The sequence below is a fragment of the Balearica regulorum genome, chromosome 1, assembly GCF_011004875.1.
Source record: "Balearica regulorum gibbericeps isolate bBalReg1 chromosome 1, bBalReg1.pri, whole genome shotgun sequence".
NCBI classification, from domain to species: Eukaryota; Metazoa; Chordata; class Aves; order Gruiformes; family Gruidae; genus Balearica; species Balearica regulorum.
In genome coordinates, this window is record NC_046184.1 from 71,583,233 (window position 1) to 71,608,271 (window position 25,039).

The 25,039-nt window shown below is 37.7% G+C and overlaps 1 protein-coding gene across 1 annotated transcript in view; it reads left to right on the forward strand.

Moving 5' to 3' along the window:
* The window catches only part of PIK3C2G (phosphatidylinositol-4-phosphate 3-kinase catalytic subunit type 2 gamma), a 209,635-nt gene that overhangs the window by 43,039 nt on the left and 141,557 nt on the right, over positions 1-25,039 (forward strand). Inside the window, exons 9-12 of the mRNA XM_075757739.1 lie at positions 5,385-5,418; positions 13,350-13,545; positions 16,675-16,797; positions 22,990-23,121. Of these exons, the coding sequence (XP_075613854.1) occupies positions 5,385-5,418; positions 13,350-13,545; positions 16,675-16,797; positions 22,990-23,121 (485 nt within the window). The remainder of the gene's footprint in view (positions 1-5,384; positions 5,419-13,349; positions 13,546-16,674; positions 16,798-22,989; positions 23,122-25,039) is intronic.

Below are 25,039 nucleotides of genomic sequence, written 5' to 3' on the forward strand. Positions count from 1 at the left end.
AACCTTAAGTCATGCTAATTCTTTCCCATCCTAATGAAATTCCCTCTTCATGCTTTTTAAAAAAGTTTAACATATTACTAAGGAATTTTTTTCTTTCCTTGCATTGTCTCTGTCTTCTTATTCTTTCTTACAGCAAATAATGTTTAGAAAAACATGCCAAACTGGGCAAGATGCTTGCATTCTCAGACCGTTACCTGCTTACAAAACTTTTATTCTTTCTCTTTCTTGTTTGTTTTAGCCCATGGCTTTTGATATGTGTAAGAACACCTAGGACAGGAAAGTAAACAATGAGATAACTGGTGTTAACTGAGTTAACTAGTGAGTGTTAATTAGAAACATGTCTAGCTACATAAGTGCAATTTATTTAATTATGCCTGATATGTAGTTTGAGATCCCAAACATAAGACTGGGGAAAGCTAGCGTAATGCTTTTATAACATTTGTTGTGTCATAGGAGTGAGATATAGCAAATTCTTCCTGAGAGGTGAAAAGTCTCACCAAAGAGAGTTGGTTGAAGAGGCTTTAGTGGTGCTCAGAAAACCTCTCTTCTGAAATCTCTGCGTTCTTAGCCTCTCTTTATTCCACTTAGATGGGGCAGGTGAAGGAGGGAATAGTTGTCACCTTAGGTAAAATACAGGACCAAAGCAAATAAACTCCAGAAAAATCAGTGTAGCTCTCTGCAGGTCTGGGTTGTAAGCGAATCTCTGCACCATGTTTCTGGAACAGAGGACACCGGAGATCGCAGAGCAGACATTGCTGCAGAGCCCTGGGCAGAACCAGCTGTGCCCTTCTGGAATTAGTTATATGGATGTTGTCTTTCTGAAGGCTGGCAAGTTTTGTTAAGGACCAAGCTGCAAGAAGCGACATAGCTCTAGTTTTTTTGCTGTTGCTCTGAGCTGACCAGCTTATTCGCTTAAGCGCCTTCTCTTACTTCCCTTCTAGGTCATGACTCACTGTAAATCTTGTTTCTATAGCATCCTAAATCTTTTCATGTCTACTTCAGCATCAATTATTAGAAGTTGCTATTCTGGGTAGATTCCAGCATAAATGGGTCTGTGGCAGCACACATTTTATCTGGCATGTTGTTGATGTAAATGGAAATAATAATATCTCCATTTAATAAAAGTTCTTCCGGTATATTAGAGGGCAAATACAGTAGAGAAAGAGATAAAAGAAGTAAAAAGGTATTCACATCATCTGCTTTTCAGTTAAACCCCAGGCAGTCCTGAGAGGCATCAGACAGATCAGCATCTTCCCCTTGAGAAAAGTATTGTGTCAACCCAGAATCTTTCTTAAGAGATAGATAAAGAGCTTGGTCCAGTAAAAAGATAGAGAGGGCAGTAACAGAACAGGTTCTCCTTTAGGAAGGAATTAGAGCAGAAGAAATGTATTGGGACTAATTTGTGAAAAGATTTCTTTTGGAGTTAGGAAGAATTTAGTGTATTTTCTCTTTGAGTGTTCAGGTCAGTTTTGTGAAGCCAGTGTGTAAACTGCCTCCTACGACTGGCTTACATTCGCTGAGTATCCCTGAGTCCATTTTCAGCCCCATCCTCTCTGACTGCCAGCAGAGAGATATAGTGGTCAAAGAGCCAAATCGGTTTCTGTTAGTCTGGCCTGTCCTGAGCAATCAGAAAGCCCCACATGCCATGCCATGCCATGAAGAATAAGATAATGGGATAAAAACCAAAGAGTACAGGTCATCTTTTTCAAGTCTAAGGTGTCTGTTGAAGTTCACGTTTGCTTCTGCTTCTCTTCTGAATCACTGTCATGCGAATACTGTTTTTATTTTAGAGATGAAGTGATTGTTACTAGGCAAATAATTGAATTATGAGCTATCTATTCTGTTGTAAAAACAAACAAACAAAAAACCCTGCTTCAAGTGTTCCCAGCTTGCCATCACTCATTCTCCAGCGTGTGCCCAATTTCCAACTCCACTGTATAGACAGTCTTCAATATATACAGGTTCTGCTGAACTAACTTCCATGTATTTCCTCGCACAGAGCGAGCAATACACTTTCCTTTTTCTGTTTTACCTATTAAAATTACAAGCTCTTCAGAGCAAGGAACACTGCTCCTTATCTATATGTACAGTCTCCAGCACAGTAGAGTGCTGGTCCTGGCTGTAATCTCAAGGCCAAAAATGATAAGTGGTGGTGCTGATGATGATAATAATGATGGTGTTTGCTCATCTGTAATGAGTGAAATGATACTGTTCCTGAATTCTCTCTTCTGAATGTTAAAAAGATTCTGTCCTGATCGAATACCTTATCACTATCTTAAAATATTTTTCTGTCCTAACATTCACATAAGAAGCTGCTTGTCTCCACATTTCTCTTGGAGAATACTGACCAGATTGTTACTCATTTTTTGAAGTTTTTAAGTTATTGAAGTTTTGTTCCTTTAACATTCCTTTTCAGGCTTGGTGAGCTGAACTAGTTGTCTGTCCCTTGAAGCCTTCCTATAAAGGCTGTCTATGACCCTGACTGACACCCCTCTCCCCCTTACTCCCTCCTGGTGAAGCAGACCTGACTAACCACTGACTTCAAACAAATGGGGTGGGGGGCGGAAGTCAATCTGTTCCTGCACCAGCAAACACCATTGCTGCAGCTTGCTTTTTACTCCTTTGAGAAATAAGTGTTAGGACAGTCGATTAGACTTCAGCAATCTAGAAAAAGTTCAGTTTTGATTTTATTTTTCATCTTTCTCAGCAGCAACTGAACTATAAATGTCACAAAAGCAGTAAAATTATTTCTGCATGTTCTGTAACTAGAACACTGTTCCATTTTATGAAAATAGAGGTTACTTATGTAACTACCTCATGTATAAGATAGTATATAAGTGTAACATCAGCTTTTTTTTTTTCTATATTTGTCAATATTTATACAAAGACAGTGGACCATCTCTCTTGTCTGTATCGACATATGTAGCCAAAATTAGTATCCAGTGGTTGGATGAAACTTTTTAAAGTTAAACTTATCCTGAAGTGTAGGGGCATTTTATGTGAATTCTGGGTACAGATAAACATATTAAATACTGCAATATTAGCATATCTTGTCAGTCTGCTTGAATTGTTTCTGTTATGCTCATCAGCACAGTACCCCCCAGACTTTGTTAGGTAGAAGAGAGGCTTTTTTTCAGACAAGCAGGTAACTTGCACCGTAAGTAAAGTGAAATTTTTGAGGCTTCCTGTTACATCTCAAGTGCTGCAGCATTACATATGGGGTAAGGGAGAAATGCCAGAAAAAATTCTAATTGCTTTTTCACTATGGTTTCCTAATGCTTTAGTGTAATGTATGGTGTGGTTTCGTGTGGAATACCTTTTAATGCATCCATTTGGCAAGCTCCATGTGCGCATAATGCCTCAGGGAAACTACTGCTTACTCCTTCCAATGTAAATTACATAGGGTGTCAGTATATGTTTGTGTATACGTATCTGTACATGTGTGCTTGCATACTTTAAAAAAAAGAAAATCTCGATGTGCTTCTATTCAATTCTGAGTTTATGAAAGAAAAAAACCAAAGAAACTTACTTCGAATCTTCTGTTTAATTAAACTGTACTTATTAAGTCCTTACTGCCTCCTCACTGCCAGTACTGTGCACTCCTGCACCGTGGTTAAGAGATTATGAAAGCAACTGCCACCAGTGATAGTTTCTTCTTAACTGATTGTGTCTCTTTATAAATGTGATTCATTCTGTCTCTAACCAACCTAACCTTGGGATTTTAAAATCCGTTCAGGGGGAACTCTGGGCCTGCTGCACAATTAATATTATTCATCTTTTTTTATTTTTTCTTCCTTTCTTGCAGCAGCTCACAAAAAGTCCAAGGAGATCAAATCCTGCCAGAACAGGCACTAATCCACTATATATTAAATAGGCTACACTATGTTGAAATTATAAGCGCTGTTCCAAAAGATTGTTTACTTTCCAAAATTTGAGAGAATTGAACAAAGGTCTCTGTTCCCATTTGTCTCACTGCATTATAAAGATTGTGAAAACATATTTCTTAGCCTGGAGGTTGCTTTTCTTCCCTCAAGTAAGCATTTGACTTCTCTTCATATTTACCAGACAAATGCTGGCAGCTCCAAGCTGGGTACTGGAGGGAGAATGTACATCCAGCATAGTACTTCTTATGTCACCTCTGCATGCATTGTGGTTTTTAAGAAGCATCTTGCTGCATGCATACGTACTAACGTGAAGCATCCGCAACCCACTGGGAAGGAATTAATGACCGTAAAGGATAGTAAACCTTTCAGGGACATGGGTTCAAGCAGTGCAAGCCACGGGCAAAATTGAAACACAGAATTTACTTGTTAGTCTCTCTGGTCAAGGTTTACACCTCAGTAATTTATTTCTATGTCACCTTGGCACGTGCAAGTCTGATGTCAGAGCAAGGCGAAGACAGCTGGCGGGGGAAGCCAGTCGCCCGCGCTTGCCTTTGAGCTGAGGCTGGGTCCCACCTGCGACTCCAGGGCTGTGGGTGCCACCTGTCCTGCCGGGAGACATGCCGAGCTACCTGCCCTGACCACGGCAGATGGGGAGGCACAGCCAGCGTAGCAATATTTAATTTTGTCCAGTGTGTGAGAAGGCTGGTGCAAGGTCTGATTGATGGCAGTTATTGTGCTCGGGGATTTAATAGAGCAGCTTTAGGGGGGAAAAAAAAAAAGTTTAATTAGGCTGGTCTGTTCAGTTGAAATAACTGGCCTGATCTCTCAATGGTCGTAAGCACCCAGCAGTTGCTGCTGACAGCAGTGGGATATGAGAGGTGGGAATACGGATGCTGAATTAATGTAAGGCGTCAAGAGCTGTGTTTAGGCACTGAGGGCATAAACAGCCCCTAAATCCCTGCACCTAATATTTCCTGTAGGCCACCTCTGGTTAGCTGCCTGCTCAAAGGCCTTTGAAAAGCATAGCTATTTTTGCTGATTTGGCACAGGAACGAAGGTGAAGTGTAGGCCACTTGAGTGGAGATTTGGTGCTCCTCAGCTTTGAAAGGATGCTCGTGGTTGTGGGATTCACATATCAATATATAAGGTGCGAAAAGGAATGGGGAGGGTATTCTTATCTCTGTTATACCAACACAGACACAGAAAACGCGTATGCACCAAAGGTAGATGAGTGTATCTTGACATGCCTAAATACTGTCAGAAATCAAGTCCTGAGTGACTTGTCTGAGATGGGCAGAGGAAGCAGGTGGAAGGGCTGGAAAGCAGATCCTGGTACTCTGAATCCCAGTCATGTTCTCTGTCATTGTAACATCAGGATACATCCTTCCCCTTTCTCAACTTATTTTCCATGGGTACTGCTCCTAAAACCATTGTAACTGCTATCTGTTGTTTTCTTCTGAAGTAACTGATTATTTTTTGCTTGTTTTTTTTTCTTTATAGAATTCACTTCAAAGTGTGGAAACACCAGACAAAGGTAAAATGTTATTTTAAAAATATGTTAATTCAAGGTGTATCATCATCAAACATGTGTTTTGCTATTTGTTTGTATTAGTGAACTGTTATAGTTGGCGTATTGCAGATGTTTACATATTTAGTCATATTATAAGGTAATGATGATAAGTTAAATTTTAAGTGATCTAAAAATGTAAGTAAGACAGCATTTCTCAAAACTAATCTGGCGATTCAAATACAGAGAATGAATAGCAGAGTGAAAGAATTTGTTGCAGTTAGTGGTGGTCATAGCAGTTGTGCTTAATCTCAACTTCTTCTGTGGAGAAAAGGGAGAATAAGGAACTTCATGAAAGCCTAAAAAGTTTTTGTGTATGACTTTTCTATGCGGCTCAAATAACTTTCTTTCCTCCCTCCTTAAGCTTTAGTTCTTTTTTGTCTTTTGCTGTGTGCTTAGTGTGTTGTCTAAAATGTTATACCGTCATAAGAAGAGGTTAAAGAATGGTAACGGACAAAATCGTAGACCGTGCCTTATTTAATTCCTTGGTTAAAATCAGCTGAGACTGGTTGGCTAATGCCCAGGTCCGCGGGCGTTGCTGCGGAGGGAGCGCCTCGCAGATTGCGGCACGTGCAGGAGTCCGTCTGTCCTGTCGCGGGTGCCTGTGTCGGGGTCCCGGAGAGGACTGCTGCGCGGGGGCACGGTCCTGCCCTGCGTTTCTGTGGCTGGCCTGCCACGCGCAGCTGGGGGAGACGCGGATGCTTTCAAAGGGCCCTCCATCTGAACGTTGCGGTGGGATGGGGGTGTGTGGAACGGTGGTCTCCCTCCACTTAGTTTGATTGTAAAAAGTGGCACCTCAGATGCTTTTTTTCCTCTTTCTTTCTTCCTCTGTCTGCTTGTCTCCATTACAGTGTGCTCAGAGAGGCAAAAAAGTGAGCCAACCGCAAAGATTGCAGCAACCTTTCATACACAGAGGTGGTTCAAAGGCAGGATCCTAAATGCCAGGCTTGTTGTTTCACCATTATTCAACTTTATGAACAGCAAACAAAGAAACAGCAATTATGTTTGTAAGCTGCCAGGAAAGGCTAAGCAGCTGGAGGGCCAGGGGAGGGGCAGGGAGAACATGCAGGTGCAGAAGAGAAGGTAAATACAGTTTGTAGGACTCTTCTCCCTTGGATATAGCAATTTATCCCATGAAATTTTGTTAACACCCTTAACAGCAACTAATTGTTGGTGATGAAAAGAGTTAATAGTTACTAATCAATATCTACCTTAGAAACATCTTCCTCTGCACACAGTTCAGAAAACCTGGCTGGAAAGGTTCTAAAACATTCCTCTGCTTAAACATATTTCCAAATTTGGACTTCATTGAATCAGCACCTTACTCAAGGAAAATATGATTTATTGAATACCAGTAAAGGAATCAGATTTATTTACACTCTACTTCTCTGTACCTATTTATTTATGCCAGGAAACCCGCAACTGTGAAGTGATGCTTCTGTTTGTTCTTGGCACGCCCTCATTTCATAACAATTGCAGAATCCTTTTGGTAGTGTAATATTAGAAACTGCAGCTTACTGATTGCAGGTCAGAACTTGCCAGGCGGTTAGTCATTCTGTGGAGAAGCCTACATTCAAAGTTGTCCAAGGTAACCAAAATTCAAATTGACCTCTTACATGCAGTGATACACATTTCGTATATGTTTTAACGTACTACATGCCTTTACATCTGCACCTATTAAATAAACTTCTAAAGGCCAGCATACTATTTAAAGTTAGGCTAATGAGCGTTAACAGAAAAGTCTGGCTATCATGTCAAAGCTGGTGTTAAGGGCGTGTCTGATCAAAACAAAGTGAGAGCAATGACCAAAACTGATCTGCTGGAACCTAGGCCTGGTCCCTGAGAAGTGGGCGAAGCCATTCTACACATCTTTTCTTTTGGGGATCACAAGCTTTTTGTAGTCCCTGGCTTCTCAGTGCTCATCTTCATGATACAATGCCATGGGGCCTCCCATCCGTTGCCCTAGGGACACTGAGCCTGAGAGAAATCCAGATGATATTTTCACCTGCTGAACCTAGAAGTAAAAACCAACTAGGTGAGGAGTTGTGCATTCCTGCTGAAATCACCTTTGTGTTTCCTTTTCCACCTCACTTGCTTCCCCTCCTCTTTTAACTTCTTTATGCTTAGCTGGCTAGAATTGCAGGCATGAAAATATTTGCAAGCCTATAACACAAAAGTAAAGTAAAATCAGTGCCTTAGTTCAGTGCTAGTAATTTTTTCCAGATCTCTCAGAAGCTAAAAACTTTGTGCTTTGCTTTCTTAGCAGCACAATTGCAAACGAAGTCAGCATTGACAGCCGAGGAGGACACAGACTGCCTTTCCCATTTGTACTGTTCTTTTTTGTCTCTTATATGTATTCATGTTCATCTTGAAGAAAACAACATCAAATTTGAACAGCAAGAGCAGCAATCAGTTACTCCAACTACTAATTTTTTTCCTCTCCACTTCCTCCCCCAAGTGATAGTTATTAACCTGCGTATCATAAGAGTTTCGATTTTCTTCATTATAGCCTCTCTCTATCACAAAAGAGAAAAAGATAAAAGATACTATTAAAACTAAAGCCTTACTTAATAATTTGTTTAGAAACTGCTTTAATCTTTCTCTTTAATAAAAAATTATCAGAGGTTTGATATTAGTCATTCACCATCGACTAAGCAAGTCAAAGACTATATTCATAATATCTAGCCTTGATTTAGTGTTGCAATAACTGGCTCTATTAACAGTATTATCTCTGTAGACCAAATTTATTCCATTGCTGTGAATAGAGCAGTACTTATCCATGTTCTGCTTAAGTGTAGATCACGTTCTTTTTCCTCTGTAGGAGGTCCTTAGAAGATTACATTAGTATTTTGGCACTCAATGTATATTTTTATTTCTTCTTAAATGTGAGGAACGATAGGCATTTCTAGATGTTAGCACCTTTCTGCAGCATCAAGTGTTCCCAGAAAATAAAGAATAAGATTATTCACATTAATAGAGATTTAGTATTGGAGTTTGCAATCCAGAATATGACAAGAGAGGCTGCAAGCTGGTACAAAACTGAGTCTGTGTGTGTTTCTCAAAAGCTGATGAATGAATGCTTATACAACATCTATAGCCTTGCTACTTCAGGCAGGGATTTCACTGGATCAGCCATAATAAGCAGCTTTTGGAATTTGATCAGTAGTTCTCTGGGACTCATCCCAGAAAGTCTAGTATGCACCATGAACTGATGATATTGAATCAACAATCTTTTCCAACTGAATTGCTGAAGTTGCTGTCTTGAGTGAATGCAGACATCAGATACCTTGATGACAATACATTTAATGAAGTCGTCATTACATTTAAGACTATGAAGGTTCACTAATTGTGCTTGGGATTTGATAGTTGCTTCTAGATGGGATCATAAAAATATTCACCACAGAAAGTTTAAAAAAAATAAAAGGGGGAGGCAGGATTGAACAGGGGTTTTTTGAAGGTTTTCCTATATAAAACTGAAAACTTCACTTCCTTCTTTTCCTAGCACAAAGCTATTATAGTTTTGGTTTGGAAAAATCACTTTTTGATTTGGAATATGGAAAACTGTCAAGGGCTTTTCAGAGATTGTATTTCATCTCCGTGCTTCCTGCCTTGTTTTCAAATCTGAGCATGCCTCTTTACCTCTAAGTTTTTGCTGTGGTGCATCCTGATGTGTTGTTCACTCCATCCAATTATTTGTGTTACAGCCTTTTTGTGTTTTGCCTTTTTCTTATTATAATAATGGTCTAATTAATGCTGCTTAGCACCTTACCTAAATCTTAAGGGTTTTTTTTCTGGTGGTTTTCTCTGTGTGACCTAAACTGTATTTAGGATCTTGCTCTTTTTCTTCTCTCTGAAAGTAAGTGGGGAAAGAACAATATCAAGCTCCTGTTCTCAAAAATTATCTTTAAGGTGTCAAAAGGGTCTTAAACCTTCCTTCCAAATTCTGTTCAACCAGATACTTGTCAGAGTCAGAGAGGGTGTATTTAGTATATATTGAATTGATGTTATCTGCTAGTGCAATAACAGCAAAGTACCTACTCTGTTGGAAGGCCTTGCACTAAAATACTATGCGAATTGTAAGACTGGACTGAGAAGAAAGTGGTTTTCTATAAGGAGTAAGCTGGTATGTTCCTTTGTAAATCTTGAAGGCACCTGCAGGTATATTCATTAACACTTTCAGGGATGGTGCGGATTGTTCTGTTTCCACTAAGGATAAAATTTATACCTTCAAACTCTATGTACAAGGGACCCGTGTCAGAAATAAGCATATCTGGCAGCTGTGGTTAAAGTTCGCTTCCCTTGGTCTCATCTCATTTCTGCAAGTCTCGTTTCTTCTCACACTCAGTGAGAAGATGATAACAAATAATTTCACACCAGAAAAAAATTACAACTTTTGGGTTGTGAGATTATTAATCTTGGTCACAATTCACTTTGTGGTGTATTCATCGTCTCCTAGATACTGCCTATGCCTGAGACACCTTTCTAGAAAATAAACTCTGACATAGCTGAAGCTGTGAATCTGCTGTAGGAAGTCCATAGCCTGTGCTGTGTAATTCAGTGAAACACCATAGTACTTTCTCATCTAAGATTTATTAATCATAAAAGTCATAAAAAGCAGTAAAGTTCTCTGGCTTCATGAATGGGTGATACAATTTCAGCTTACCAAATCCTATTCAGCAGCTCATAAAAATACAGTGAAAAGATGCTGACCAACTCTTGTGAGTAATGGACATTTACAGACTAGCCAAGATGTTTGTCTCTAATTTAGTTAATTGCTACCGGGCTTAATGAGTGAAGAGTGGGGGGAAAAAAAGGCTGACTCTGGCACAGAAACCATAGAGTGTTTTTAAACTGAGAGCTGACAAGAGTAAGAAGATGAATGTAGAAAAAATCCTGCAGCTGTAGACGAGGTCATACTTGAATGTTTGCTTACATCTGAAGAACTCTATTCCTGGGAAGATCTTCATTCTAGATCTCCTAATAATTAAATAAATAATGCTGAAATTTCATTTGTCTCCCTTTGCTGGCAACTGATTTCCCCATTGCTGCCTTCACCCCTCACATGCCATTGCAGCAAGAGAGACAGCCTGTAGTCCCCCACAGGCCCTGCTTCCAAACTGGCTCCATTTCTGCAGTCAGGTACAGGGTCTGCAAGCCCACGGGTGAAAGGTAGAAATTTAAGACAGAGAGGAAAAAGAACATCATTTCCCAGCTCCCCTCAGCAGGCAGTCTCACGGACATTGCCTGCAACTAAGACTTTTAACCTTGCCCCATCTAGCCATGTAGGTCTGGTAGGGTGGGCAGGTCACTGACACCCAGGAAACTTTTTTTGACCTCACCACAGACAGAATGAAACATGTTATAAATAATTGAGGCAAAAGTTGTGGGTTTTTTTTTCTTTTTTCCCCACACTTCTGGTGGATTTCTTTGTCTGTTTTTTTACATATCTGGCATTCAGGTTTTTGACTTGGGTAAATCATGAAAATCATTCTTCTGCAGCCATGGCCAGTGGACAAGATAGCTTAGGTGTAGTGATAGGCACCTTGCATCTTGTTCACTTCCTTGCCTAGCATGTGTAAATTTTCTATTATGGAAAATATTTACCCTATCAGGTATGGTTTTCCTGACTTTTTTTTTTTGTCCAAGGAGTATTCCCTTCCTTCTGTGGCTTAGCTGAAATATAATACATTTCTTCTTGTTCTGGAGACAAAATTTGAAACATTGCCTTAAAGCCTACAGTATCAATTGTGTAAAAACTGCTGGTGGCCAAAGAGTACCTTTCAACACACAGCAGGAAGTTTTTACAGATTCTGAACTACATTTCATCCTCTTTTGGAGAAAATGCTGAGAAGGTTCCACTCAGTAATCATTGACTTCAGTAGGCCAATTTGCATAAATAAGGGCTTTGCTATTAAACTACGTCTACCTGTCTGCCACTTCAAACAGATTGGAGCCAGGGAGTCTCCTAAGTAGCTGTTTTTCTTTAATGTAAATAGTGTGGTACTTTTCAGATAAAGTAGAAAATATTGGTTCAAGTAATAGTCCACTGGTGTCCTCTTCTGGACCTCTTAAGAAGGCTTTATGTATATGACTACAGGTAATTCCTTGGAATGTAAAGGAGTTCAGTGCAAATTAAACATGTAGTTTGGAAGGTACTAAGTTATTACAAGTTCAAGAGAGCGGGGTATGAGAATAAAATTATATTCTAGGGATAAAATTCATTAGAGCAAAAGATTTATTCAGAACAATTATGGTGAAGGATGATAAATATTGAAAATAGTAAAGAGAATAAATAGGTAATTAGAAAGAAGTGCTCTACAGAGAAGTATACATATACAGAGAGTAAAAGGACTGGGTTTTCTTAACCTGTTGGTCTCTAAAATGATTCAGTTTTTACATGTGGAAGATGATTACAACACAACAAAGTGTAGTGTTCTAGCCAGTCCTTCATGAGTGCAATAATTTGCTGTTAGTATTTCCAGTAGCAAATCCCACTATATGTCAAACTATTTCAATTTTATGTATATCTCTATTGCTACATAGTTGAAATGTGTCTATTATAAAATGAAGACTGAAATAACTCCTTTCCACTAGTTGCAATACATTTTGTGACCCAATAGTTCTAAATATTTGCTAGTTTAAAGGCAAAAGCTATCAAAGAAGGGGAATAAAACTCCAGACCTGAGGATATGATTTTTATAGAGACATTTCTGTCAGGAAAATGGGATAGCCAAGTCCAGTGAATCATGATATCTGTATTTGATGTTGGGCAGGATTCCTGCACCTATCCCCAAGTATAAAAAAGCTGATATAAGCAAGTCTCAGGCTTTCTATTCCTGGGAATTATTTTTTTTTTTTTTTCAATAGACGCTGTTAGGCATCTAATAGATGGCTGCTGAATACAGTGGTCAGACAAGTTTAGGGAGTATGTCAGGAACTATAACAGGTGATGAGAGTATGTTCTTGGTCGTGTAAGAACCCATGAGTTGGAGGGAAAAAAAGGAAAATTTGGGGTACTCCTCTTGGAAGACAAATCATCCTGATCTTGGAATGATACAAAGTACTGTGACATTTTCTCTCTCAACCTGTCCCTTGCCTAAGAAGCAAGTGCTTGTACTAGCTCTCTTCACTCAATGGAGACTGCCAGGACTGGAGATTTTAATTTATACTGGCAATCAGGCAATCCCTAGCTGCTACAAAAACACAGAGACAGGGAAGATGGATAAAAGCCAGTAATTGCAGAAAAAGAGCACTGCAGAGCTGAAGCCAGAGGAAATAACATAAAGGTGTGATATAAATGAGGGTACAGCCTGCATTTCATATATATCTGTATAGATATGTATTTCAGTGTCCATCATTTTGTAAAGTTATCACCAATCCATGACCATCTGAATGCTGACTATGTCTGATTGTGGCTGCTTTTATAGATATTTTATGAATTGTTTACCTACAGTTGCAGCAGCTTTATAGTCTTAGAATTTAACCAGTGCCTTTTCTCCATTCTACTGCTGCATTGCCAGTTCACTTGAACTAGGTAGCTACTTAGCTGCTGAAATTACAATATACCTACATAACAAAAATTCTTCCAGCACAAAAATTAACAGACTAAAATAGCATATCTGAGGCACACACTGACGTGCTGCAGTTTAAAATGCTTACTTTGAAAATGCCTTAATTTGAAAGCACTGTAATGAAAGACTGTTAATGATACACCAGAAATGAGCTGAGGCTGGTTTCAGAAGCACAGATGGCTAATTGGCTTCAGTTGGTAGGTTATGTCATTTTAATTAAATTTTGTTAGGAAGCATTTCAAAGCCGTAACTGATGGTTTAAGATAAATATGATTCTTCATAAATTACCTATGGCTAACCTTTACTTATTTCTCCCTCTCGCCTCAGCGTTAATAGAGGCTGCTGTGACTGAGCTCTCCATGGCCATCTCCTGTCTCATCCATGTTTACAGCAGCAGCTTTGATGCAAATTTCCAGCTTGCCACCATACCTAAAAGCCCTTCACGTGTGGACATCAACCTAGATTCCCAGCTCAGCTTCACTGTGTATGCTGCCCATAACATCCCAGAAGCCTGGGTGAACAGGTAGGAGGAGGTCCAGAAGGTGTTCGTAAGAAGAGGTGTTGTCTCTTAGATCACATATTTTTCACAGATACTAGCTTACCTCTGTTGCTTTGGTGATACTCCTATATTAATGTTGGAGGCTGAGTAAGTGGGTGTATCGCCACTGTTTTTTCTAGCATAAAGTGCATTTCCTTTAGCTTGAGTGACTAGGACACTCCCAGGCCCCATAGATGGATGGAGAATTAGGGAGGTGGCCTAGATGGTTGCCCTTGACCAGTATGGAAAGATGGTAATAGAAGCAACGTCAAAGCACTGGCCCTGATGGGTATGTGTACAAATGCTTCTGTGACCGACTTGCTCAGCAGGAGGGAGGAAAGGATGTGTGCTGCATGCAGAGACTTTGTACTGGGACTTTGTGTGGCCTCTGCAGTACAAGTAACTGGAAGGGTTGGAGGCCAGCTTATCAAGTTGAACAGAGGGCTGCTTTTGCTTAAACCAAATCTGAATGAGGCTTTATCAGGAATTCTTGTTCTTGTATTTCAGTCCCCATTACTTGGCTAAGCATGTGCATTGACAACACCCTTTATAGATGGTGATTAAAATAAAGTATAGTTTATAGATCTGAGTATATCTAGTATATCAGCATAGGACAGGGAAGAAAAGAGGGAGACAACTTTAATAAAAAGCTGGTTGTTTATTTGGTCAAATTAGTTGTCTCTTCAAAGAGCTGCTTTTCTTACTCTGAACAAAACTGGTGTTCTTCTCTTACCACTCGAGTGTGATCAAGGAGGACAGGTGACTACAGTCTGGTAGCATTATTTTTATGAATCAAAATGCTGTTCTCCAAGTTTTTATTAATACGTTCCCCTTGCTCCCACTTTACCTTGAATTCCAAATGACTGATTAAAAAACAGTGAAATCATTTGCATTAGACTGAGCAAGAGACTGTACTATACAGCATTAGCTGTAATTAGCAGTTTAATAAAAATCTGAGAGAATTTGCATTAGTTAAGGTAATAAATACAGCACTATAATCACTGTGCTGATTTTCAGAGGGTTGTACCATTCCCACTGCATTTTATGTTTCACCATAAAGATGTGAAATTACATATGTCCTAAAGGCCACTGATGGCTTGAGTGCTATGTTCAGGCATGTGAAAACAAGAATCTCTGTTCCTCTTTAATTTCGCTTTCCAGTCTTTCCAATATTCATACCTAGCATGGACTTCTTAACATGGACTGCTGCTCTGACACTTGCTTTCCTCAAATACTTTTACTAACTTCATTCACATGCACACTCCCTGGTTTTGTTTCTGCACTGCATGAATTCATGCTGGCTATGTCACAGCTCTCACCTTCCTTTTGCTGAAGGTCACATTTTATGATCTAGCTGCTGTTTGTAACATGTATTTTAATATATATTCCTGCATATATATATGTATTATGAATGTTAAAATTTTGACATCCTATACTGTCTGTCTCGCATTGTTTGGGTTTTTTCTGTACATACTAGTATGTGATAAATGGCTTTTCTATTAATCATTTGGGATAAGGGAGAGTGAGTTGTCTTATATTTTACAGAATCATGTTAGTGTCTTGTCAAATTCATCTCAAGTTCACTTTTGTGGATTGGCTTTTTGTCAATTTTTATATTTATGCTCTCAATTTCTTATTCCTGTCTTACAGACATTACAAGTTCCAGAATAATGTTGCAAAACTGATTACCTTTCTTTCTTTACTGTATTTTAATTCCTTCTTGTTTCTTTTATCAGTTTGTTGTTTTATCTCATTTAAATCCCAAGCAGATGTGCCTTATTTGCTGCCAGTGGCATAATGTTGCTAGCTTCATACTCAGCTGCATTTGTTTCTACAGCCCAAAACAATCAGATTCCTATTTAAATCTGGATGATATGAAGTGATCTTTGGGACAAGACTATAGAGTCATGCCTTTGAACTCACAGGGAGGCTACCTAGGCAAAATGCTCCACAAAGACCTAAAATGGGTTGAAGTGCATGCACTCCGAACAACTTTTCTGACTTCAGTCAGACTGAGGCATTGTGTAAACATTCATCTTTCCAGGATTAGGTCCTTCTGGTCTGTATATTGTGTATCAATACTTCTGTTTAAACAGCAATGCTTGATCATTTGATTGTATTAAAAACCTTTTTTTCCTACACTATCCTCCAACTGTTTGTAATGTTTAGACTCCGGAGGAAAGATGCCATATTTAAGAACACAAGCATTTCCTAGTCTTATAAGGTAATTTTTCCTTTCTCTGCATCAATACCTCATAGGTACTGCAGATTCCAGATCCTTTTCTTTGAATTAAAAAAAAAAATAATGAGAGAGAGAGAAAAAAAAACAAAAAAAGCATATCTACTACAATAATTATGGCAATTATTTTAATGTTCTGGAAGAGATCAACCATCCTTCTTGTAAATAAGGTAAAGCCAGGCACCTTCAATCTGCAAATGCTTCAAATTTACTGTTCAGATTTGACTCTGTTTCCCATGTTCATCATTCTTGTACAGAATATGCTCTAAAACTGAGAGTGGCAGGAAGATCTGGAAGTTACAAGACTAATTAAGAACATTAGTTGATTAAACACTATTCATCTATTTTGACTAAAATTTTATAAGATTTCACTAAGAAGAATATGAAACCAACAGCCCCAGATCCAAATTACACTATGAAGCTAGTTGGTCAAGTATCTGAAGAATGTCAACACAGAGAGCTTTAATGCTTCTGCTGTAATGAAAGTATAGATTCCCTTAAGTAACCTATTTTTTACAGGTTGGGAAAAGTAAGTATAAATAGATTGGCTGAAGTTGTATGATGAGCCAGTTGTAACACTTCAAAACTTTTGCCCAAACTTCCCTTGACTGCAATAATAAAAAAAGATAAATTAGTCTTAATGAGAAAAATATGGAACAGAATCTATATGTCTTAAGTACTTTTCTTGAACTCTGAACATGAAAAAACCAAACAACTCAAAATAAACAACCTCCCCCCAAATTAATATGAGATTCATTATTTCAATTATTTTTGCATGTAAGGATGGATCTTCACAAGTTTCTGAATGGTTAGCTCCAAATTTACTGTGTTGGACATGGTACATTACTTTTTTTTTTTTTCTTTCCCCTTTGTAGCTACAAAGTTTTCTCTTTTTCTTGTTCACTAACTTATGCTGGGAAGACAATATGTCAAGTGAAGATTTGCAAAAATATACCGGTTAAAAGATCCTTCTTTTTCCTGGCTGACTGGAACGAGAAGTAAGTTTCCATCTGTGTTTGATATATGTTTGTCTGACAGAGTTTACACATTGAATATTCATTTTAAAAAAAAAAACCCTCCATCTTTATTATGGCTCTTCTGAGCAAATTAAACTCTACAGAATTCAGAGAAACTTAGGGAGATGAGTTTGAGAAAGGACTAGGACAGCCAGAGGAAGAGAAAAAGGACTAAGCTAAATCGGGTCTGATAATAAACTACACTGAGCTGGTCTGAGACTAGCTTTCATTCACTGGAGGCATCCTGGAGGAATGCTAGAACCAAAAGGAGATGCATTCTGTATTACTTTTCTCTCTTGAGTACTTCCGCCCTTTGGATCCACCTCTGGTAGGTATGGAATCCAGCTTGAGAACCTATTGTAACTCAACTTTCTTTAAAGGTTCTTTTTTTAGAAGACAGAAGGCCGTTGTGGGGTTTTCTTTATATAAGAAGTACCTGCAGTTTTAAGATGAGGACCTTAGTTTGAGACTGGAATTTTAGAGTAAAGGTTACAAACCCTGTTACCTGCCTGACTGCTTTGAGGAGAAGAACTCCAAGCAAAAGCAAAGCACACACTCAAACAACATTCCGTTAAGGCAATGGGATGACAAAAAGCATGTTTGCAATAGATGAGGGAGAAGTATGCAATTTTTTAAGATTAGGCGGTAATATTGTATTCTTCCAGCATCCTGAGCGTGACATGTTTATATTTACAATCTTTGAAAATTTTGGTATTTTACATCACTGCTTACTATGTTCTAAATCTGAAAGCAGCTTGATTACATTATAATTAAAGGCTACAAGTCATCTGAAAGGGTTTTTTAAAATTATAATTGAATACAAAGTGTAATTCATAACTTCTGTTTGCCTTTACCCAAGACAGACAGATCTTTAACTCAGCAGTTGGAAGCAGGTCAAATGGAAGAGGATCTTTCTATGTCAAGCCTATTATGCATCTATCGTAATGGAGATTTTGCTTAGCCTTCTTGGACAACACTCCTGAACAGATATAGGAAGCTTAATATGCCTGCCCTATGGTTAAGAAACAAAATGGGTGCATTTCTGCTAAGCATTCAAATTAGGTGTTTTAGGACCTAACATCTGCTTTGGTGCCTCAGTTGAGTCCATAGAGTTTGAGTGTTGAACTCCCAATCTTTTGTGTGATTGGAAAGTAACTGTTATCCTTGTGTGTTTAAAAAAGAAAAAAATAAAATCATTCCCATTTGCTCGGTAGGAATTTTCACCTTATCAAAGTTTTGGTCTAGTACTATCTTCATGGTACATATGGGCAGATATAAGTGAAGTACAGGGGAAGGATTATATTGCTGTTGAGCATTTTTGGCTTCTAAAAAATGGCTGATGCCTTTCTGGAATGCATCTTACACAACCTTTTTCTAAAACAAAATATAAGAAGATAGAATAGAAATAAACTCTTTAGCCATAAGTGGAACAGAAACTCTGTTGTTCTTCAGTTTCCATGAAAATGTAAAGAAAGCAGACCAAAGCTTCAGGGTTTCTGTTTAAACCTCTCCCTCTGCAAAATCAGTATTAAATGTCTGCAATTCCATCAACAAGTTTCTTGGAAAAAGAACCAGTTAAGTATGCAGGCCAAATTCTTTCATAGTCATAGATACTTGTAAGAGGCATCCTTTAATGTCAGAAACAAGTTCTAGACTTGTATGAAACTTAATAATATTAGTTTGTAAGAGCACCTTTTTACTTTTTATTGGTTGCTTGAGTTTCAAAATCCAATTCAAATAAATTCCAAAGTAAAAACCTAAAAAATTCTATCTGTCTGGTAGGCTTTTCAATATTTCCCTCAGCCAAGGTATTCACATATTTTCCACCTCAAACCAATTGGCATAGATTTTTTTAAGTCTCAAAACACGAAGGGAGGTTTCTTGGACCTAATGACCTGAGGTCCAGAAGCACAGGCTGAGAATCTAGGTAGCCAGGCATACCATTATTTTTGTATATTTTAACTTGTATCCACAACTGGATTTTGTTAACGGATGCTATTTTTGAGTCAAAATGCAAGTATCAAATGAGTATTTTAAATCAGCTAACAGTCTTACAGCTAGAGCTTTCCCTCCCTGTCTTTGAGTCACTAAAATGTTCCCGGGCTGGCAGGGCAGATTCTGCTCAGGAAAGAGATGCTTATAAAGCAGACATTTACTGCAGGACATGAACATGTTGAGATCATGGTAATAGATTCTGTTCTTATTCCAAATCTAACACAGCGCTTAACAACAAAATCAAACATTTTCACATGAAGACAGGAACTGACTGCTTGACTGTTGTGCTTACTGCAGGATGACTTTGGTATAGTGTCAGAATATTAGGCAGGATGGTGATGCCAGAAGATCTTTCCTGCATGAATATACGCGTAGGGAAAGAAATGTTTATGTTGTTTTTAATTTATTTTATTTTAAATATGAAATTTTTATTTTAATTTATTTTAACTATGAAATACTTGTCACATTTCTATAGTGAGAAAATGTGCTTTTTGCTATTTGTGCTGCTAACCTTCTAAGAAAGAGTAAACAAATAGCACCAAACTTGACAGAATAATCAGTATATTCAGAATATTTTGAAAAACACAGAGAGAAGCAACAGTAGAGGTGTTGCCATATTATCACTGAAGGTGCTATGTGCCTAACTGGCATAAAAACCAGCCAGGAACAGGTTGGTTTGGCTTTTCTGCAATAAATACATATATATAAACACAAATTAATACTTTTTGCAAGAACTCAAGCTGGAATTGATTAAAAAAATAGAGGACATTAATGAAGTATTACTGCAATTGTTTTTCCATGTCATCAATTTCCTATCATAGGAAGTCTGGGTCACTCAAAACTGTAGCCAAGCTATGTTCACTCTTAGTTATCTTTTGGCTATAGTATTACCTTTCAGAAACAGAAGGGCATATGTTTGCGTAAAAAGGTTACAGAGGAGACAATTTCCTTTTTGTAAAGTTTCTTGTCTTGAGTAAAGCGCTACTTTCGTTCTAATCCATGTGCTATTTTCAGTTGATCACAGGCATTGAAAATGCATGTGGTAAAAGGTCACCAGGAAGAGCTTCTATTACATTAGGAAGTCAAATATTCTCTATACAGTTAGGGATCAAGCAGGGTAAAAAAAACCCCTAGCTAATTCAAAATGAGTCTTGCTCTTAGATTAGCATTGACTCAATGCAAAAAAAAAAAAAAAAAAAAAAAAAAAAAAAAAAAAAAAAAAGGAGAGCAGTGTTTTGATGATTAGGAATCTAGGAAGAGAGTTTCTACTGAAGACAAGTCTTGCTTTATTTGCCGATTTTCATGTATTTATTTTGTGTTTTCAAGTGCTTTAACCAGTTACTGTCTGAACTTTAACTTGATATGTTTTTATATTTAAACATGAGCTTCGGTTGATGCCTTTTATCATATTTAGTCTTTCCCAGAATGTTCTCAGAAAAGATGGGATTCATTTGATACCTAAGGAGGTTTCCTTGTTTAGTGTTTCTTCTGTTTGTCCATTTTCAAGAGTATACTTTGTTTGCTTTAGAACTTATGTGTTCTAAACTTTGAAAAAATCACTTTGAACAGTGTGATTGTCACCTTAGTGCAGAGTTGAAATAGGCTGATACTATCTAGCACGTAATGTGTGAAGTCCAAAAGCTGCCCTCTTATTTTCTCATGAGTTTCATTTTTCAATGACCAAAACCTCTTAATTATTTTCTTTTGTCTTAGCTGATTACTCTTAATATATTCATTCCACCATCTCTTTTTCCATCCTCTGTAATTTATGTTAAACCTACAGACATGAAATATGGAATTAAAATTAAGCCTACCATTCATCACCTCAGATACTTTCTTGGCATTGGTTTCCCTCTTCTCCATATTTTGTTTGGCTTGTCTATTTTGTTTATACTCTGTCAGGGCAACGCCTGAGTTGCCCCAGAGCTCTTCAGTGTTGAGTACTCTTATGATATTAGGCCCATGGCCTTTGAAAGCAGCTGTATAACTTTATCTAACATCTGTGAATAGCACTTTTTCAGTGAGTGTCTTCTCCATTCTTCTCAACTACTGTTGAAATTCTTCACCCACAGAGTATCTTATTTCTGGTCACTGTTTCATTTCCTTTTCTTCTTCTTAAGTCATCCATTTGACTCAGCCTCATGCAGTCAGAATGGATAATACCAACTGTGTAAGCTCAGACATGCATTAATCAAAATTCTTGAAAGCAATACAGATATTCCCCTTCTCTGTGTATCGCATGTCATTGGAAGGGAAATTTTGCTTCTCTGGCCTATACTTTAACTCTTGGCATGTCTAACTTTGACAAAAGTTTCCAGGTTCTTTTCCAACTGGTGTACATCTGGTAGTGGTATATATTGTGTCCTAAGGAAACTCTGGCAAGCATTTGCTTTCTGTAGTGAGGTTTTTTTATTGCTTCAGGTTCACAAGGAGTGTTAACAATTGTCTGTATTAGAAAATGCGTGTCTCGATTTTTTTATTTTTGTCTCTTCAGAGCATTAACGATTCTTTAAAGTTAAGTGTAACTCTTTGTCGAACAGTTTTAGGTAACATGGGCAGAGTTGTTAGCCTGTAAGTGAAAAAGACAGAACAAGCTATCTATAGCATGTAAAACAGTTCAGTTTCCCAATAACTGTTTCTAACTAATTACGAGTGAGAAAGAGGGCATGAGACAGGGAAAGCAGAGTTGAAAGCTATAAATAGGGACACGTAGGAAGACAGTTGAGAATTGCTTCTCAATTCTATTCATGTTAATTAGAAAGAGTGGGAAATTGCTGTCTTGCTTTGTTATTCAAAGAGAGAGGTATGCAAATTGGAATAATTTCCAAATGTTTAGGACTGATCATCTGAAATTTTGACACTAATGCTAATTTGGAATACTTCAGAAATTCAACTGAAAACCATTTACTTTCTTTCAGTGTCTCCTCAGTGCATTTAAGGAAACTTTCCTGAAGCCAATAGAATTTTGACAGATTTGGAACCAGGAGCAAAATCTTATGCTAATTTTACCTTATACTATTAGCACATCTTATTTCTGCTACCCATAATCCTTATATTTTTCAGGCTGCTATACTTTTTAATTACCGATTTCTGCATTTGGTTACTGCTTAAGTATGTCTATATCTTTTTAAAAATGCTGAGAGTTGCATTGTTGTGCCACTCCAGATTTAGTATCTTAAAATTGAATCTATATTATTGAAATTTATCTTCTAGTTTGTTTTCTTAATCTCAAGTTTATGCAGATCTTTTGTTTTCTTAATGCTTATGTTGTCAATGCAGAATAATTCTTTTAGCCTTTAGCTCCTTATATTGATTTTGTTTATACAACAAAATGTAATTAATTACACTTTCCACTTAAGAAATTTAAGTTTGCACTGAATATACATGGAAAAAGCTAGAAATGCACCATCCGCCATAAACGTTCTCTTCAGGAAAAAAGAAAATATAGAACTTGCACGTGTCTGGGTAGTTAGACACATGATCTTTCCATATAGCATGAAAGTATTATTAGAATTGTTCGAAGTTATTATTTTAAATCAATTCATATAATCTATATAAACAAATCGAATGACCAACCAAGTTTGCTAATGGTCAATGGAAAATTAAGATGAATATTGATAGATCTGAATTTTCTCACTAAAAAAATGTGAATCACTCATTGCTGTTAAGACAAAATCTACCTTTAAATTGTGTTTGGGAAGTACCACACCACCAAAGCACATCTGAACAAGAGAATGATTATCACACTCTACTCACAAGCAACTCCTAGTTTCTTAAGTAGTGTTTTCCTCTGAAGACACGAGACAGCAAATAGCTATTGGTTTATAAATCACCATTAAGGGATGCTTAATTCTGAAATAGCCTTTCATCGATAAGATAATTCTAAAGCAAAAATTTAACTAAGCTTTTCCTGCCTTTGTCAGCTCTAGTGGTTACCACTGAAGTGAATAGGTGTTTATATGCCTCTTCTCAAGTACTGTGACCCAAGTTAATGTTTGGCAATACTCATCAATGTGTTTAAGGGATCTGTCAGTTGCATTTGCCTTCAGAGTGCAACTCTTGTAATTTACTTTGATATATGTGTTAAGATATCTAGAAAAATGTAGAAAGAACTCACTTTTGGAAACAATGCTGAATTTTTTTTAACTTTTATTTTTCTCTTTTCTGATTTTCTTTTAGAATCAACTTTCCTCTACGAATAAAGGCTCTTCCAAGGGAAACTATGCTGACAGTAAAACTACTTGGAGTAAACAGTGCCTCTAAAAATACAGAAGTACTTGCATGGACATGCTCCCCATTGTATCCAAAAGAGTAAGTTCAGTTTTGTATGACAGCTTAAGAAAAGACCATTCTTGAACAGTATTGCACTCAACTTGGGAGAAATATAAAAAGACAGAACTACTCACTTCAGGACCTTGCTGTAATAAGACTGAGACAGTCATTTAAAGTAAACTGCTCTTGATGTGCCAGTAAGAGCTCCATCCGTAAGTTTTTCTTTCTTTCCAGTATGTTTTATTTGAACTTGGCTTATGTAACTGTTTAACACTTGCAATAAAGATCCCTATGCCTCTTGAAAGGCCCTGCTGTACCCTCTCCCATAGCTTTGCAAAATCCTTGTCAGTGTAGCTTCTTGTTCACAGTGGTTGGTGTTTTTTTCAGTCTGCATTCTGTTCTCACACCCATTCATTCTACTCAGAGTGGGGCAGTTAGGGACAACTGCAAGGAGCACCTTTCCCTCTATACACCACTTTAGAAGCTTTCTCCTCTTTTTTAACCTCTTGTTTCTACACAGCACACAGATTAACAGTGGTTTAAAGATGCTTGTAGCCTTGAATGTGTCTGCAGTGATGCGTAAACAGAGATCTAAGGTAAATTTTCTGCAGCACTCTAAATATATTTTAGTAGCACTGAGACATCTGAATTTAGATCAAGCCTTTACAATGATGTTTAATTTTTATGTAGACTCCATAGCCCTGCATGCCTTCTGGGCAATAGATGGATACGTTCAAGCCCCACAAGTTTCTGTATTAGCATCCATCTCTAAGCTATAGCTCTTTCCTCATCTTGAGACATCTTCATCTACTTCTCCATATGGTGGCAATCACCATTTAAAACAAAACCAAACCAAAAATTCTGATAGGATGAATGAATTTACTATGTTTGAAAGACCTTGGGTTCTATTTGACTTCTAAGCTGAGAGGCTTAAAACACTAGAATACAGGTTGGATTGGGCTAGAGGTTTTTTCCAGCTTTTCAGAAGAAAATTCAAGATTACTCTGTTCAGAAAGAGAGAGCATTCTTCTGTGACTTAGCGATTAGAGCGCTTAGCTTAAAGGAAAGAAAGAAACATGAATCAAATCGCTGCTCCAAGGATTGCTTAGACATTTTATTCAGTGAGTTTTCTTTTGTAGTCTGAAGAAAAGCACATCACTCTTCCATTGTGTGTGTCTTTTTAAACAAAACACGCATTATGTTTATGTTGAGTATTTCTACTATCGTGGTGCTTAGGGTGAAATAGAGTATCTTGGCTGAGAATCTAACTTGACATGAAGTGTTAAGATGTCTTCATCCCCTAGCAAGCTCATATGTGCTGAGTACCTTCAGAAGCAGAGCATTAGGCATGATAACTTAATTGGGGAACACTTAGGCACCTTTGGGTGCCTAAATGGGATATGTGAGAATCCTGTTCTTGAGGACCTGTGTTGTACTAGAGGTTTTCTTATTTTTCAGCATTCATGTCCCAAAGGAATGATTTTTGGAAAATCTGAAAGCCCTCAGCTCCCTGGGATGTATATTTTTAAAAATGTATGCCATTGGAGCAAGCACATTGATTTTCATTAGGTACATCTCCAAGTCACCCAGACAGTTTCAAAAATTTTACTGAAAAATGGTTCCATTCTTCCATGGTACACACAATCAGCACAATGAAGGGGATAGAGGGCTACTTTCCTTTCATCTGCTGTATAATTGTAGAGATCATTGCTAAAATGACCCTTCAAAGCAAAAATAAAAGTTGAGCTGTAAGGGAGGAATTATTTAGGAATAGCATGTTCAACACCCCCTAATCTGATAGCTATGTCATTTACAATTATAGTAATTACTAACACAAAGAAGCCTAAATGCTTTTTCCTCTTTTAGCCAACCACAACTCTGCAGAATTATTCATTCACCATGATTTCAATTTATAGAGTGGTTTAAAAATAAGGGTAGCCCTGAAATTCCTTCTAAA